Raw genomic sequence first — 16,309 nt, forward strand, 5'->3', positions numbered from 1 at the left:
TTTTCAGGTATTTTTTTCTGAAAAATTTTTATTGATAAAATTTGAATATTTAAAAATTATCCACCAAATGAAAGCCTAGAACTGGTTGAAAATTGAGTGTCTACCATTGCTGTCTCCATTTTCTTACCATATTTTTCGAAGTACATACAAGGCTTAAAGGTTGCTGCGCTGTTGGGTTTCTCTAATAATGCAATTGCCTACAATGAACCTCAGTACCAAGGGCTAAATCACTGTGGCTTCCATTTGAAAATTCTATCCATCTGCTAATTCTCTTTTCTTAATAAACATGATTCTTATGATAAAATGTCACTTTTTATTGAGAGCAGCAGCTATTTGAGAAAACATATTAATTTACCAATATTCTTATATTTTTCCACTTCACAACTTTCAGCCTGCTCAAACTTTTTAAAGTACTTTTTTTCCGAGAAGAAATAGCAAAATTTTTGAAAATCATTTGTAAATAACAATGCTCTAGCCTGAACAACATTGACTATCTATTGACTTTTGCTGTGTTGTTACTTATGAAAATTAATGTGCACCAGGCTGTCATAAGAGTTCTTGGTACTATATCAACAGGACTTTTTATGTTTTTGACTGAAACTAGGAGTTGCAACTTGGAGGTCTCCAGTTATATGCACTAAAGTAAGTTGTTATTTAGATGAAATGTAGTGATGAAAATTGTCAAAACCGTGTGCATAACTGAGTTTGAAATCACTATTCAAGTGGAAGTCTTTAAAAAACTTGTTTTTGGTTTTAAATTTGCTGGTCTCCTTTGCCATATTCATAAACCTAAATTGAAACTATTGATGATATCCCCAAAAATCCATTCAACTGACACAGCTACTCAGCTCATGAACTGATTGAATGCATGCTTTTCTGGTGTCAGGTTAGGTCTTCTGGGAAATGGGCGTTGTAAATGAACACGGTGGGGGTATGCAGGATCACCATACAGACATGGTGCTTGACCTTCTGGGGAGACTCTGCCAGTTTAGGTTAAAGCCCAGACATTGCAAGCAAAGCACAATTGTGACATCTTTCCTCTACAGGACCGAACTGGTTGGCAATCAAACCATTTGGTGCAACTACCGATTGGGATTTGATTGCATGGACCCTTTTGTGACAGTTGTATTCAGCCCTTTGATTCCGTTTTGGCCTGCATATGGTTCTAACTGTACTGTTGATAAATCCCCAGCAGTTATCTAGAGCAGCACCTCTTTGGTGAATGGCATCAAAAGCCTCTATATTGGCCCTAGAAAGCCTAGGTTAGTCTAAGTTCCGGAGAGGATAACCAAATCATGCTTGCAACATCCCAACAAGATTGTTTGAAATCATGCTCAACTTGGGAACAGGCCGTCCAAACCTTGGAATTAAATCGCCATATCTGCAAGGATATGAAAGGCGACAAAGGAGAATGCAAAGTGCTTCAACGGATTCAAAAACAACACCATTGTAGACTCTGATCTCTGGTGGCAGATGAAGTGCATCTATCATGGTGTAAACATCTTCCTTCTTGAATCTTCCTTTGTTCCAAATCAAGCCTTGCGTAATGCCAGTAAGGGAAGTACAGATTCCTTCGGACATTTCTATCTGCCAGGAGAAGTAACTCCATATCATCCAACTCCAACATCAATGAGACTGTTGTAGGCATAGAGAATTTCATTAACTCGATCTATGTTAGCCATGTTGACTTTTAGTCCTCGTATTGTGATTTTGTAACAACAAAAACAAAAAACTGGGACAATGTGACCGTGCTAGTTTACAGGACCCTTGTGAAAAGTTGTCTTGGAAAATTGTAAACTCTCTAATCTCATAATTTCACAGCCATCTATTAAAGTTTCAAATGTTTTCTAGCAAAGTCATAATAGTAGTAAAGACACAATACCGTGTACCCTTGAATTAGTTCCCTAGGGTGCTAAAATGAATGTAGACATTAATAAGACATTACTAAAAGACCTCGTTTATTTCAGTAGGAATTTCTTTATCAGCTTTTAATTTATTACTACCAAAAGTAGGAATCTGTTGAGATAATCAATAAAATGCCATAGACAACCTCACATGACAAAATCATCTAATGGAGGAGTTCAATTCAAGAATTTTCGGTAGCAGTGGGGCATTTCTCGAGGGAGGAGCTTTTTGACAATTTGTAGTTCTTGGGTGGGGGCTTATTCAAAGGGGGGCTTTTTCAAGGGGAACACCAATTTGAGGATTCAAGGTATTTGTTTCCATTTTCTGTCTTCATCATCTCATAACTTGTTTACACTAAATGTCTGAGTATCAATGTGCTTAACAGGGATAATTTCTATCTAATTTTTGATAGACATACTTTTCTTCTTGAACTTTTTGTCAGTACTAAATCTCATCTTTATTATTGAGCTGTTATTTTAATAGCTTGGCATCTTTCCACACTGTGTACACTAAAGTCAAGACTCCCCTTTTGGCCCAATTAATTGAGCCTAATGACTTGGGCAACATCCCAGCAATCAAGTGGGGAAGACTTCATGAAAAATATGCTAGTAAAGCATTGTTTTCAACCTTGAGCAAAGTACACGAGAATCCCAAAATGCACACTTGTCGTCTGTTTATACTGAAAGGCCCATCCTTACATTGGTGCAACTTCTGATAACATATTTTCATGCTCCTGTTGTGACAGTTCTTGTGTTGAATACAAGTGCCATTACTCAGTTAAAGATCTCACAGTAGATGAGGGTTTTGAGAAGACTAATTTCCTGGAAAAAAATTGATGGACAAATTCAATTGAAACAAAGTCACAAGTATTTTTTTCCAAGTAAAAGACCAAATGGCAGTGACAGGATATCAAACAACTTTTTTGTGGTTTGGACATTGAAATGTCAACAATTAATAGAGAAAATATTTTTTGATCAACATATGTGACAAGATATAATATCAAAACTAATAATATTTTTTAAAGGTTATGTTCAAAGGATGCTGTTGTGTTTAAGACCATTATGCTTTGCGAGAAGGCTTGTTTGCAACGTGATGAGTTTGAGAGTGGAGACAGCAAAGAAAGTGTACAATGTGGGTTTTGCAAAATATGGTTTGTCTGTATGTGTGTTGGCAAAAACTTTAATGCTGACTCTAGGGAAGTCCTTGAAAGTAAGTTGCAACATGATAGGATCATTTGTATATTATATATTCAATGTTGGGGCTCTTTTTAGAAGATTTTGAGGGGGCAAGTCTACCACTGATAGCAATGAAATCACTCTATGATAACGTTTGTTTGTGTTAAATTGCCACGGTCTTATTTTCATTAAAACTATACACTAAGAGCAGGTAACAAATTACACAAAGCTGAACAAAGTGTGACAATATCATCAGCATGTGGTAGAAGGGTAATTGGTAGTTCTCTCTTTAAGATCCCAAATGTTTTTTATTTGTTGCAGGAATTTGTCGATTACAAGTGATATTATAGCACAGACTGATTTTTCTGCAGATTTTTTGAGAAACTTATGTTTTAAAAGCTGGTTTAGATTCAGCTCCATTGTTTGTGTTGACATTTCTGTCTATATTGCTCTCTCCGAATGCTCTGGCCAAAGCAGCCACCAATGGTTAATGTACTCTAGAATGTTAGGTTTTGAACATTGGAAGATAAAGGTTATCAACGGCAAGTTGAAAAGGATTAGCGTTCTATTTATCATTTGCTGGGGCATCAGCTACAGCATGTAAGTATCCCAGTATCTCTCTCTTTACTTTATGACTTAATGTTGACTCCTTCAGTTTGTCCAACCTCAACATTCTGAGAATACTGTCATTCTATAAAATAGTATCAATACTACTTATACCTTTTATACTTATACTTATAATGGTGTTAATGTTTTGGGTTCTATATTTTTACTATGAAACCTTTCCAATTGAAGATGAAGTTGAGATACTTTGGGTGAGTAAGGCATCCGGACAAAAAATGAGAATACCTCTCATTGCCCAACTCAATAGCACTTATTTCATTTTGGAAATATCACACATGAAGAATCATGGTTTCCAACTTGGATTCCAATTCTTTAAAACAAGCAATGCCTCTTCAACTGACTCTCTGTTCTCTTCTTGAGTGATAAATTCCACTGAAACAAAAAGAGAGCACAGATTTATGTATTTGATACCCACTATGCAACTATGCATGTTTTTGGAAGGGTAGAATTTGGGCTCTTTTGCAAGGATTACGAATCCGTGCAAACCAAAGATAAACCAATGGCATCACAATCGTGGTTGTTGGGACAATGTTCAAAATTATGTAAACTGACTGTCGGAGAGCTGGGAATTAAGCCTACACATAGTTTAATTGAATTTACCTGCAACTTTCTACCCAGCATTTTTTTTTACAATGACAAAGAAAAGTGGAAGCGCATATTTGTTGTTTTGTATCTTGCATCCACCAAGCATATGTTGTTTCCATAGTTTTTCAACAGGTCTTGCTGCTATGGTTGTTGTTGGACGTATAGTAGCTTTTGTTCAAATTGTCTGGATTTTATTTGGTGCGGATTGAAATCGCTATCTTCCCTTGAATTTTCACAACTGTGTTCAAATCTTCTTGAAGTCTGTCTTCTCCACCATCGCAAATTTTACATGCTTGGAAGGAAAATTTTTGTTCAGGGTTTTGTTTCTTTAATTCTTTGATTCTATGCTGTAAATTCAACTGGTCCCTACAGCTAAGGTTATGTTTCGTGGCAGCAATATACATATGGTTTGCAATGCATCTGTCTCTTGCAAAGAGTGGGGTGTGAAGTACATTTGGTTTTTTGCTGGTGTGTGCAAAGATATAATTCAGGACAAAATCTTTCAGCAGTTCTCTCTTTGTCTGGACATTGGATACACCTGTAAGAGAAAAGGTATATTATTTTGCCATATATTCTACACTAGATCTCAGATGGGGGTATTAAATCAATGAGAAAAAACAAAGATAAACCTGTACCATTTACAGAGATAAGGAAAGAATCCAGCTGCTCTGTTGCTTTGAAAATTGACTGGGATTGGAAAGCACTGTTTGGCAGCGATTTACTATATTTTCCGGCATATGCTTTCTGTCATAGAAATTTTTTTACCATGTAATTCTTTTGCTTTCAACAACTACTGTTGATATTCCACAGTTACTTTTAACATTCTCATTTAAAAAATCTGAAGTACTTACATGTCTGCGACTTTCAGTCTTGGCTTTATCAGATATGTCATAATCTGGTTACACTGTTATAGATAACACAAAGATCTTTGCAGGACATCCAATATTTCGCCAATCTTGCAGCCTTGTTGGTCTTTTTTTCCAACTTGGATGATTATTGGTGCTCACCTGAAATTTCACAAATAAAAACCACATAATATTTTACTTTATAGCCGTCAAGATTCTTGTATCCTTATCTCCATGTTATTGGGAAAAATTAAATTTTGCATACATGCTATTGAAACATTCTGGATTGCCAAGCATATTTCATACACAAGCCTCAAAATACTACTGTTGTTACAAAAACGAGGCAATGATACAAATTGAAAGTAAAGAATTACCTCTGGCACACCTTTATATCATGTCTGTTCTGTCCGTAAGTACATTAAAGCTGCACATTAGTTTCTATTTTAAACTGACTGCAAAAGAATTTTATCAGATTGTGTTCACCAGTGCTCTGCCAAACTGGATCCCCTAAAATATAGGACAGGATACAATTAACTGTTGTCTTTCCTTTTCAGCTCCAATCAAAAATCAAGAGTTTTTAAAAAAGGTAGATCCCTTCTCAGGCATTGCAGTGATTTGTGATTTCATGAATATGGATGTCATCTTTCCTCAATCATTAATTGAAGTTGTTGGCCGATACGAGCCATAACTGCATAAGGAGGAGGGGGGGGGGGGGGGGGGGTGCCAAAGAGGCAACATCTTCTTAAGATTCACAGTTCCTTTTTAAAATGCATGTATTCTTTCAATTAACTGTATGGTGGGGGTACTGATGCCAACTTTGAAATCTGATAACTTACCTTCAGTAAGATGTAGCCTTCTCTGCGGTTCCCTTTGACCTACTCCCTCTGCTGCTTTATTTCTTTGATGTTCATCCCCTTGCTCTTTTTTCCAATTTGCGAAGCATCCTTAAGCTGATCCTCACCCTGAGTTTTTTATCTCTACTGCCATTCGCACACAAAATGAATTTGAACTTACATCAGAGAAATCATCGAGAGAGTTTCTATAGTTATCTATAGAAATTTTAGCAGCTCTTTGTTAAGTTCTAAAAACATAATATAATCAATAATAACCACAAAATTGACTCAGAGTGGATGGAAATTTCCGAATAAAGTTTAATGAACCAGATTTGAGTGATGTGTATCAAATCTAAGCAATTTTATAATCAAATGCATTTGTTATATTTATATTAACTGTGTTCTTCTTCAAAGAACCTTTCACACTTGCTTTCAGATTCCATTAAAACTTAAATATATGATTTTGTTGAATCTCTCCTGGGATAAATGTGTGCCTTTCAAACATAAACTGCATAAGAACTAGTCAACTAACTTTTTTTAAGGTGCAATGAATCAAAATAGTGCTTGATATCTTTGTGGTCTATTCTCATAGCTTTCCTTATTGTCATATGTCGATCTGACACAAATGTTGATATTTTCAACCCAGCACTCTCCGTGTTATTGAAGCATCGCTTGAAACCTTCAAACTTCATTGCCGGACTATTACCAACTGCATTACGCTAAAATAAAAATTCGACAAACATAAAGAGTTGTATAAAAAGACATGCTCTAACATTAGATAAATTGAAAAATAATTTCTCATAATGCTGATATCAATTGTGATTGCAAAAAAACTTACATCTCAAGAGATCTTCTAGGTTATTAAGATACCTTTAATTAAGATACATTAAGATCCAGTTGTTAAATAGTGAGGTTTTCATGATATTGAGGAATCCACTTACATTACAATCTTCGGGTATTTCAACAGATTCTTCAACTTCTGCCGTCTTGGGACAATGCAAATCTGTGGCTGATTCTTCCGTTGCGATGGACCCGAATATGTTTCAAATGGTCTGACAAATTTTAGAACTTTTGAAAATTACCTTACCACAGCTAATCATGTAATCATGTAAATTGATAACTGCCGTTAAGACGCGAATTTAGGTCTTTATAAGTGTTACATTTCTGAAAACGTTAACACTGTTTACCTGGAGATGTGCCCTAGACCTCTTTGGCTTAGGCAGTGTAGATTCTCCAGTCGCAACCAGTGCTGAAGAAGCTATAGGGTACACTGTCGTAAAGACAAGGATGCCAAAATCATCGGGCTTCAACACTGCCTGTAGCCTTTCTGTTGGTCCAAGCAGTGCTGTGAATTTTCTTAGGAAATCCTCTTCTCAGAAATGATCGGAACAGACAGCAGAGTACTGCGACAGAACAAAATTCACACGTTTTCGTTGAACAAAGTCAACCCATTTTTTTTATCCTGCGTTTGGCTTCTGGCCTTTTATCCTCCCAAAATGTCATCCTTGGAGCTGCGAGGGGCATGTGAATTCGGAGAAGAACGCAAGTTTCACAGCAAAGCAATACTACTAAGCTAGTGATATCGTTTTTCTTTTATGTTAGTTACTTGTGAGGTTCTGGATTTTATTATAAGGCTCTAAGGACACGGGTGTTGTGTGAAGTTTAGTCTGTGAAGCTGACAACTGAAGATCCTGAATTCACATTCAAGTATCACACATCCAATATTACATTTGTATAACTTACTAGACTATATCCTATATTACATTTCTATAACTTACTAGACTTTATCCAATATTACTATAATTGGAAACAACAGTCAAGGTCGAATTGTCCCTGTTGGAAAATGGCACTCTCTTGTTGATGTAGCAACCCACAAATTTCAAAATCTTACACTTTTAGAAATTCTGATTGCTTGAACTTCAGGGTTCTCAAATCGAAGGCAAGAACATACTTCAAAGTGCTGCATCTATGCATACATCAAACGTAAAGCCTAGTTTTATATAAGAATTTGTATGTGCAGTAGTTATGTGACCAAAACCAAGGTCGGCAATGAGGAAGGTGGCTGTCATGATAATCTCTTGAAACAATATAAAAGCCTGTGGGACTCAGGGAAAAATATGATTTATGAAAGATATACTGATCATTCATTGAAAATTTGTGTTTTCAATCTTTTTTTAGTTTCTTTATCTTTGAAGAAAATTCGCAAGAATCCTTTTATTGAATCCAGATGAACAATAAAAAATATGCAGAGATTTTTGAATATCTTGAGAAGCATTGCTTCCCAGTCAATGCTTCCCAGGATGAAAAAAGATCAATCAGAAGAGGAAGCAAAAATCTTGTCATTCAAGGTATTGCTAATTTATTTTCTAAACTATTTCTAGAAAAAACGCTGAGCTTTCCTTCAAAAAGAAAGGTAATGTATAATTTTAGCAAAATGTTTCAATAAATTATGTATCAAATGTTTTGATACTGCTGATTTTCAAAAGAGACAATGTTCTTGTAGGCGTTGAACTTCACAAAAGAAAATCTTTTTAGGATGAAAATTTAGGGATTATATGCTGTTAAATTCTGATAATATTGAGACTAAAAACTTGAGACTATAGTGTTTCATAAAAATAAAATTTAAATCACATTACATGCTATTTAGCAGCTTGATTGCTGAAGTAATATATGCTCAGATGAGCGCGATTGTTATGATCAAATAATTCTGCTAGGAACAGCCCCCTGTGCTTTCCTAAATAAATCAGTTTTTTTCTTTATTTATTCAAAGATGGGATACACGTTTCTTGTGACACAAAAGCTAATTATATCAATTAATTTTACTTACCATTGCATAATATGTTGATAGTATGAATCATACAAAGTAAATGCTACATATGTATTTCTTGTTAAGGTCATACATAAAATTGAATGACGACAAATTTGAGATTTTTTTCTTGAATAACTTTAGACTTTAGGGCTGAAACTACATGACATATATGACATTATAAATATTAATCTATTTATTTTGTAATTATTATATAGTCACATAATAATTACATTTGCTTTAAATTCTTGGGAATTTCTTAAGTTATACTTCATTCTTGGCAATATTTTATGCATTAAAGGTGGATTTAAACAATTCAATGTTACTGCCTGCACTATCAATTTTATAGAGAAAAACTTGACAGATTTTCTAATTTCTTAGGAGAGAAGCTATTATACAGAGCCACTTCGAAAGCAAACAAAGGCACGCAAGTGTTTCATAAGAATAGGCAGGTCGTGAAAAGTGAAGGAAAGGCCAGGGAAGTGTTCAGAGCATTTAGTTCAAGCCTCATGGGTGGCACACTCGCCAAACAAAGACAGGAAATGCGATCGCTGAACGATACTATTGGCCAAGACTTTGGAAGGATGTAAGAAATTGGGTAGGAAATTCAATATTTAGTTGAACTAAGTGAGAAAGGGCCTTTTTAGTTATTAGGCATATTGTGAATTATTTGAATAAATCATCTCCATTCAATTTTGATTAAAGGTGAGTTGCTGTGAAGAGTGTCAGTGGAAGTGTGACATCAAGGTTGTTAAAAAAGAGCCGAAGCCTACTAATGTAAGTCTCTAGAATATTCTGGAATTTTATTCAACTAGTTCATAACACTCGTACATCAGTGACACCAAAGGTAGGACAAAATTGGCTTTAGCCCCTTTCCTTTTATGCTAGCTTCTGCTATGTAGCTGGTTTGGTTGCAAAAATCCAAAAGTACAAAGAAGTAAAAGAAAGTTGGCATGAAAGCAAGAAATGAAAAATGAAAAACGGGAAAGGAAAGGGAGTCAAAGCAAATGTCTGTTTAGTCAATGAAAAAGGAAGAGCAATCCCCCTCAGCTCATTCCCCCTCTCGCAGACCCTGTGTTGGTTGAATTTATGTTGTTATAAGACGTTCACTAGATGTATTGCCTTTACTCCACATTCGCAAACTGAAACTGTTATGACCTAGAATTTAATTCAATAGCCAAAACTACAGCTCAGGTAATAAGTCTTGTCATACAGCCACATCAGCTGATCGGTACAGTTTCCTTCATCAGTACAGTCAAATTATTTCATTTGGACAAAATATGACGAGGAAAATAAAAGTGTTGTGTTGGTTGTGCCCAGTGTTGGTTGGGGAGCCTTTAAAATCTACTTAAAATTTGTGTCATGGCTGTTAAAAGCCTGTCAATGAACGAAAATAATGCAATAATGTTAACATTGTACAATATATTTGAAGTTCCATTGGTACATCTCGTAATATATTCTGTATTTATATCGAATATAAAAATTTAGATTGCCTATTGTCATAGATGCAGTAAGTGACATTTGCCTATTTTTTGACGCAGAGGCTACTAGCAATGATTCCATTAGTACTTTCTTTGGTTTGATATCTATTTTCATGTATATCCTTCAATGATAAAGCTGCAAAAGTAGTTTACTGGAAAAAACGTTAAAACTTGAGCTTATATTATAGGTTTGGTGTAAAAAGTGCATCAACAAAAAGCAATTTCACGTAGCCTGCTTGCCATCAAGTATGGAGCAGAAGGCGGAAATGGAAAATGGACTGACAGCTCATATCTGTTCATACGTGAGCAGGGAACAGCGGCATCAGCATCTTCCACAGTATCAGCATCGACATCATCTTCAGTATCAACGTCAGCATCAACATCAGCATCATCTTCAGCACATACACTACCAAAAGCATCATCCAATGATACACAACCGTGGCACAGTCCAGAATCTCCATTCATTTTGAAGCGTTGGAGCAAATGGATTTCGAAATGCCAAGGATGCCTAAGGTTTTACAAGGATGAATCATTTGTAGCTTGCCACAGAGAGGGTAGAAGAATTTTTAAAAAAATACTCAAAAAGTTGATGGTGGTTCACAATAATGGCTATTACCATGCAAATTATTCTTGCATCAAAGGCCGCCATGATTACTTTTCATCAACCAGTCTTGTTGTGCCACAAACACTTCAAATTTCAGTTGCAGAAAAAAATTTGTTGAACAGACGAGGATTTTTAATTTAAAATATTTATTTTTTCTCTGGTATTGTTGATTTGATGCCGAAAATCTCATCTAATTCTATTGTATTGAACCACAAGCAAAGAGCAACATTTCACTTGTTTCAAACTTTTAATGATGATGTACAGAAATTTGTGATTCCATCATATTTTTTATGTTGATAAGAAAACTATACTTCAGCCAACCAGCAAAGGCCAGGTAGAAAATTACCAAGCAATCCATCAATACCAAACAAGCATGACCTAGATCCCAATTTAATACATTGCAAAATTTTGATATTAGCCAACAGATAGTTTGCCCTTGAATTAACAGATTGAGAATGCTGAATTAACAGAAAGCAACGATTGAGAAGGCTGTTTGGTGCTTTTTTCAATTATGGAATGGCTTTTAGTTTAGGTACTACCTAGTCAAAGACAAGGCAATTAGACATCACTGTACAATGTTTGGGTTTGTTTTAACAAGTTGCATGGCTGGATCTAAACAGCAAATTACACATGTGTGGCTGGGCTAGGATCAGCTTGCAGTCATATAGCTACCCTTTTGTTTAAAGTTGAAGCTGCAGCCCATTTTTGTTTGAACCAGCCAACAGCGTCGACAAGCTTGTTATGTGCATGAAAATCTTTAAAGAAACATGTCATACCTGCACCTCTCTTTTCTACTGATTTTAGCCAACCAATAAGGAAGATGTTGCCAAAGCCTCGGACACAGATTACAGTATACAAGAGCTATAGCTGTTTGAATCCAGCAGTTGGAGCATATCCTATTCTTGTGTATATGCTAAAAAGCAGTTGTGTTGACTAGTTTGCCACTGTATAAAATTATGGACAGTAGGGGCAGCCTTCTGAAAAAGATGTAAAAATTATATCCGATTCTGGTAGTGAAACACACACCAATATAGTGCTCACACTTTATCAAAACCACCAACCAATCTTTTTGACCCTACAGATAACACAGAACAGATGACTACCTACATAAGTATGGGAAGAAGTCGTATACTGAATATTGTGAAAGGAACTTTCAAAAATTCTATGGACAATCTTTTCGGGAAATGAAATATCAGAGTTAAAATAAAGTAAGAGTCTCGACAGTGAGGAGTGTTATCAGAATAAGGGGCAGTTATTCATTATTGAAACAATTGTGCAAGAAAATGGTTGAGATTGGTGTCTACATGGCAAGGTCATCGGTTTGCAATGGGATCTACAGCTCAAGAGACACAATCTCGCACACTTGGCCTGTTGCAGGGTACATATTTGATGAAAAATGCAATCAAGAGAGACAGGGAAAAAGTAATGAAGACTGAAGTGGCACAAACAGATGAGGAAAAACAAAAGAGAAAGAAATATTAAAGAAACAAAAATTAGCAAGAGAAGAGAAAAAGGGAAGGTGAAACCTAGAAGGCCGGTAGTTTTGATTAGTATGCTTATCCTTAAAAAACTTTTAGAAAAACACAAAAAATAACTTTTAACAGAGTAGAAATAGTTTAACCCTTCTAATTCAATGTTTTCTGTTTGAATAAATGCATTCTCTATGAGCAAAAACTTAGAAGGCTTTTCTCATTTCCTAATATCAGCCCAAATTCACATTATCAGTGAAAGTAATATTTTGTAACTATCAACGGTATCCTATGTCTATATCATCTGAATCAGCAAGAACTAGTGAGTGCAACTTTGCATTTATAATTCAAGTATCTTTTTTCCATCAATACATTTACCTTCTTGAAAGTAGGGAGAACTTACAAAAAAGATGTTATTTGCAAATATATGATAAATAAGAGAAATAAAAAGACAGGTTATGGAAAACTGATACCAAAGTTGCATTTTCTGCCCATTAAGTATTAAGAAAATTAACCTTGGCTTGGTGTGCTTGTCTTAGTCCTAAATATTTCCTTCACTAAAAAAGCCACAAAAAATCAATTGTGTCCTTGTTACCATGGAAATGGCTATTTATATAAAAAATTGACTTCATCATTGAAATCAGAAGGTTTGATTTGATTATAAGACACATGAGAAATTTCAAGTCGATCTGAGTACAGACCGGCCTTCATTTCAGTCTGCGAAACTCAGGTCAACCTGAATTCGTTTCGGTTGTTCAGGTCGGTCTGAAAGTTCAGAGTTCTGGAATACATGTTTGATAAATTTGGAGCCATTTCACCATTGAATAGCCTGTGCTTATTTTGCCAAGATCTATTTGGCTTCTGTTGGACGTCATGAAAACTCTCGGAATAAGGAAACGGTACATGTTGAAGAAGTTTTAACATAAGTTGAACAAGCAAAATAAAATGAAGTTGCAAAGCCAAGACTAGAACAAACAAAATAGATTTCAACAACTGATTTAAAATAAACCTTTTCATCAAATTATTGGGCGCCATTATTGTTTTGATCTAAATTTCCCCGTGAATGCGCATGTGCAAAACCCTGTGGCATTTTCAAGCCGGTTTGAAAACATCCATGTGAGCGGGAGCAAAATTAGCAGGCACCATCAAATTTCAAGAAGGCCTGAGTTTCAGACCGGCCTGAAATTGTTCATGTGAGGGGGGTCTAAGTCTGAAAATTATTCTCTTTGCATGCAAAACAGAATTTTCAGAATCTGGACCAGACCCTTGCCTTAAATACTTTGTCTTTTAGACTGGAAATATAATGTAGCAATTAGCATCTTCAATATTTTGTTGACTTGCTTTTCTGTGTCTACGTTCCGGGCTCTCAGACTGCAGCTATGCACGCACTTTGCACGCACGCACAGTTCACAACAGGAATCTTTTGAATTTCACCTTTGATTTGCAGAGAATCTCGGTCAGCACAAAAAAGCTTTTTCATCAGAGACATTTTTTCATCTTTCCAAGAACATTTATTTTCTTCACGAAAAGATGTAAGTTCTCATGTGGCAAATGTTTGACCATTTGTGCCACATTAAATATTTTTTCATACTGGCTATAGACATCTGCGCAGCCAGCTGTACATTTAGCAATTATCCTAAAAGTTTCTTTGCTTCATTCTTTTTTCTCTCAATTTCCCATAAAATGGATTTTGATACAACAGAGCATCTTTGTTGTCTAGGCATGTCACAGGGGCTTGCAAGTGATGATGAATATTTATGTATCCTTGTCAGCAGCTGTTTGCGAATCTTGTTTCTGAAAATTTCACAAGGTCTTTCAGAAAAAGTTTCTAAAGCATGGATGCTTCAACCAACTTTTCATAATTCTGACACAAATAGAATAATCTAAAAAGCTGAGAACATACATAAGTATTATCCGCAAACCATTTGAACCTCTCTTCTCTACAAAGGTGTCTACAAGACCGCTTTCTGCAAGGCAACCCAAGCGCAGAGAATATTTTTTGGGCTGTATATCATAAAGAGCTGCTGATTCACGTTCTTCTTCGACATGAAGATGAAAATACTGACCATCAAATAATCCTCCCTCTACCTGACTTGATTGGAGATTAAATTTGTCAAATCCTTTTTTTATATTTTTGCTATTTCAATGCATTTGTGGCCTTTAGGGCTGGCCAGAACCTATCACTCGAAGCAGTCCGTCTGCACCAGGGACCACTGTAATGCAAGATAGGAACTGCCTAATAAGATGCTTGTAAGTTGCTTTGTCTGCAATGATGTTAAGAGCTGGGAGATATCCGGTCTGGACAAGGCTTGTGCCAATGAATGTGGAAACTCTCCAAGCCATGACCTGCTAACAAAAGGCCTAAATGCTGCTGGAAATTTTTGTGAATGATTCAGCTCCCTAGCAATTGATCCATTCCTCCTTTCCACCAGGATATCAACTTCATAGTCAGTGTAAGGGCGTCTTTTCAAACTAGTGGCAACCACAGCCTCCCCAAATTCATATCAGCTCTCTCATTCTTCTTTTCAAGCAAGCTTCTTTCTGCTTTTCTTTGCTCTTCAGCTTACAGGTTTTTCTTGTGGTTAATGGAATCTGTTAGATGTGGCTTAATACTTTCCTTCAAATTTATGAAGGCAATTGCAACATAAACAAAAACCATTCCTTGGCTGATCTTCGTCCGAAAGAGATTAAGGATAGGGGCATGGATGGAGACCTGTTCTGATGCCTAGTTGCATTTTTATATGGTGAGTATATTGTACATGTGGTGAATGTACTGGTATTGCTGAGAGTTCTGCCAATTCGTGGTTGGTTGTAAATAATGATTCAATTGACAGTATTTCTTTTATGTGCTAGCTATCTGATATATGATGGAATGCCATTTTTATTTCAGAGACTGAGTAGATTATGTGATTTGCAATTGCAAACTAAGTCATTTAATAAATATAGCAAGAACTGTATTTGCTTTAAAGTCATCATATGATTCAACAACATAGTAGGCTTTTGTATCTTTGTAGCTAAATATCTTTCTTGGAGTAAACTGATGCTTTATTTAGCTGAAGAAATTAAAGACATGTTTATATGAAACAAACTCTTAATTCCAGATTTTTGGCTTTGAAATAACTATTTGTTATCTTTATCTGAATATAAAATCTGAATGATTAGTGAAGAACAATTGGACAATGAATGACTTTTCTTTGTCTCCTGATGATTTCGGGTATCTGTTTCCTGGAAGTCATGCAGAACTTCTATCAGGCTTTATCATTAAGGCTGATATTGAAGAAATATTGCAACAGAGTCTTGCAGGAATATTGCAACAGAGTCTTGCAGTATCAATGAGAACAATGGTGCTGTTGATTGTTTGCAAAAACACAATAACCACCTGGAAGCCAAAGTTCTGCACCAGGATGGCAGATATCCCCTTTACTTCCTTGGCTTTGGAGAATCAGAATAAATAGGAGCTAAGGGGTATCTTGCAGCAATAATGGAAGCTTGCAGTCCACTCTTGCAAACTTGCAACCAACTTGTTTAGAAGGTTAGAGATTGTCTCCAAAGGAAATGAAACAAGAGGAATTTCACAGTCTTGTTTGTTCTTCACAAGCCAATTATAGCATGTTGCTGCTCTTTTTAAAGATGTTGTCGAATTTGATTTTGTTCTTGTAATGTCACTTTTTTCAAGGAAACTTGAACTACAATACTTAGCTAATTTTAGTCAAACAAAAGCAAAAGTTGCCATAGTTTGAGCATCACATTTCCACTTCCATCAATGTTGTTGTCTTTCTGTTATGTTGAAATTAACAATGTTTTTCGAATAAAGCTAACTAAGCTCGAGCATTAAATAAAAGCTTTAGCATGTTCTAAATATTATTGCCTTTAATAAACATTTCAATTTTCCCAACTAGCTTGATGAATTGATGCAAAAAACAGTACCCTAACAATCCCCTTATGGTTGACTACTGATTAGGATGATGTTGTCAATTTGAAA

General features: G+C 35.7%; 2 protein-coding genes across 7 annotated transcripts in view; both read left to right on the plus strand.

Moving 5' to 3' along the window:
* LOC135693863 (uncharacterized) overlaps window positions 1–16,309 on the plus strand; it is a 39,463-nt gene that overhangs the window by 21,037 nt on the left and 2,117 nt on the right. Inside the window, exons 2-4 of one of the 6 annotated variants that reach the window (XR_016145047.1) lie at window positions 1–9,371; window positions 9,479–9,550; window positions 9,662–16,309. The exon at window positions 1–9,371 is cut by the window's left edge and continues 20,175 nt beyond it; the exon at window positions 9,662–16,309 is cut by the window's right edge and continues 2,117 nt beyond it. The gene's annotated coding sequence lies outside the window, so the exon portion shown is untranslated. The other 5 variants (XR_016145048.1, XR_016145045.1, XR_016145046.1 and 2 more) reach the window with 5 other exon arrangements.
* LOC135687135 (uncharacterized) overlaps window positions 8,179–16,309 on the plus strand; it is a 10,248-nt gene continuing 2,117 nt past the window's right edge. Inside the window, exons 1-2 of the mRNA XM_089114548.1 lie at window positions 8,179–8,315; window positions 9,155–16,309. The exon at window positions 9,155–16,309 is cut by the window's right edge and continues 2,117 nt beyond it. Of these exons, the coding sequence (XP_088970674.1) occupies window positions 8,195–8,315; window positions 9,155–9,363 (330 nt within the window). The 5' untranslated portion in view covers window positions 8,179–8,194 and the 3' untranslated portion in view covers window positions 9,364–16,309. The remainder of the gene's footprint in view (window positions 8,316–9,154) is intronic.

The sequence above is a fragment of the Rhopilema esculentum genome, chromosome 20 (assembly GCF_057945365.1).
Source record: "Rhopilema esculentum isolate cy_ngs chromosome 20, ASM5794536v1, whole genome shotgun sequence".
NCBI classification, from domain to species: Eukaryota; Metazoa; Cnidaria; class Scyphozoa; order Rhizostomeae; family Rhizostomatidae; genus Rhopilema; species Rhopilema esculentum.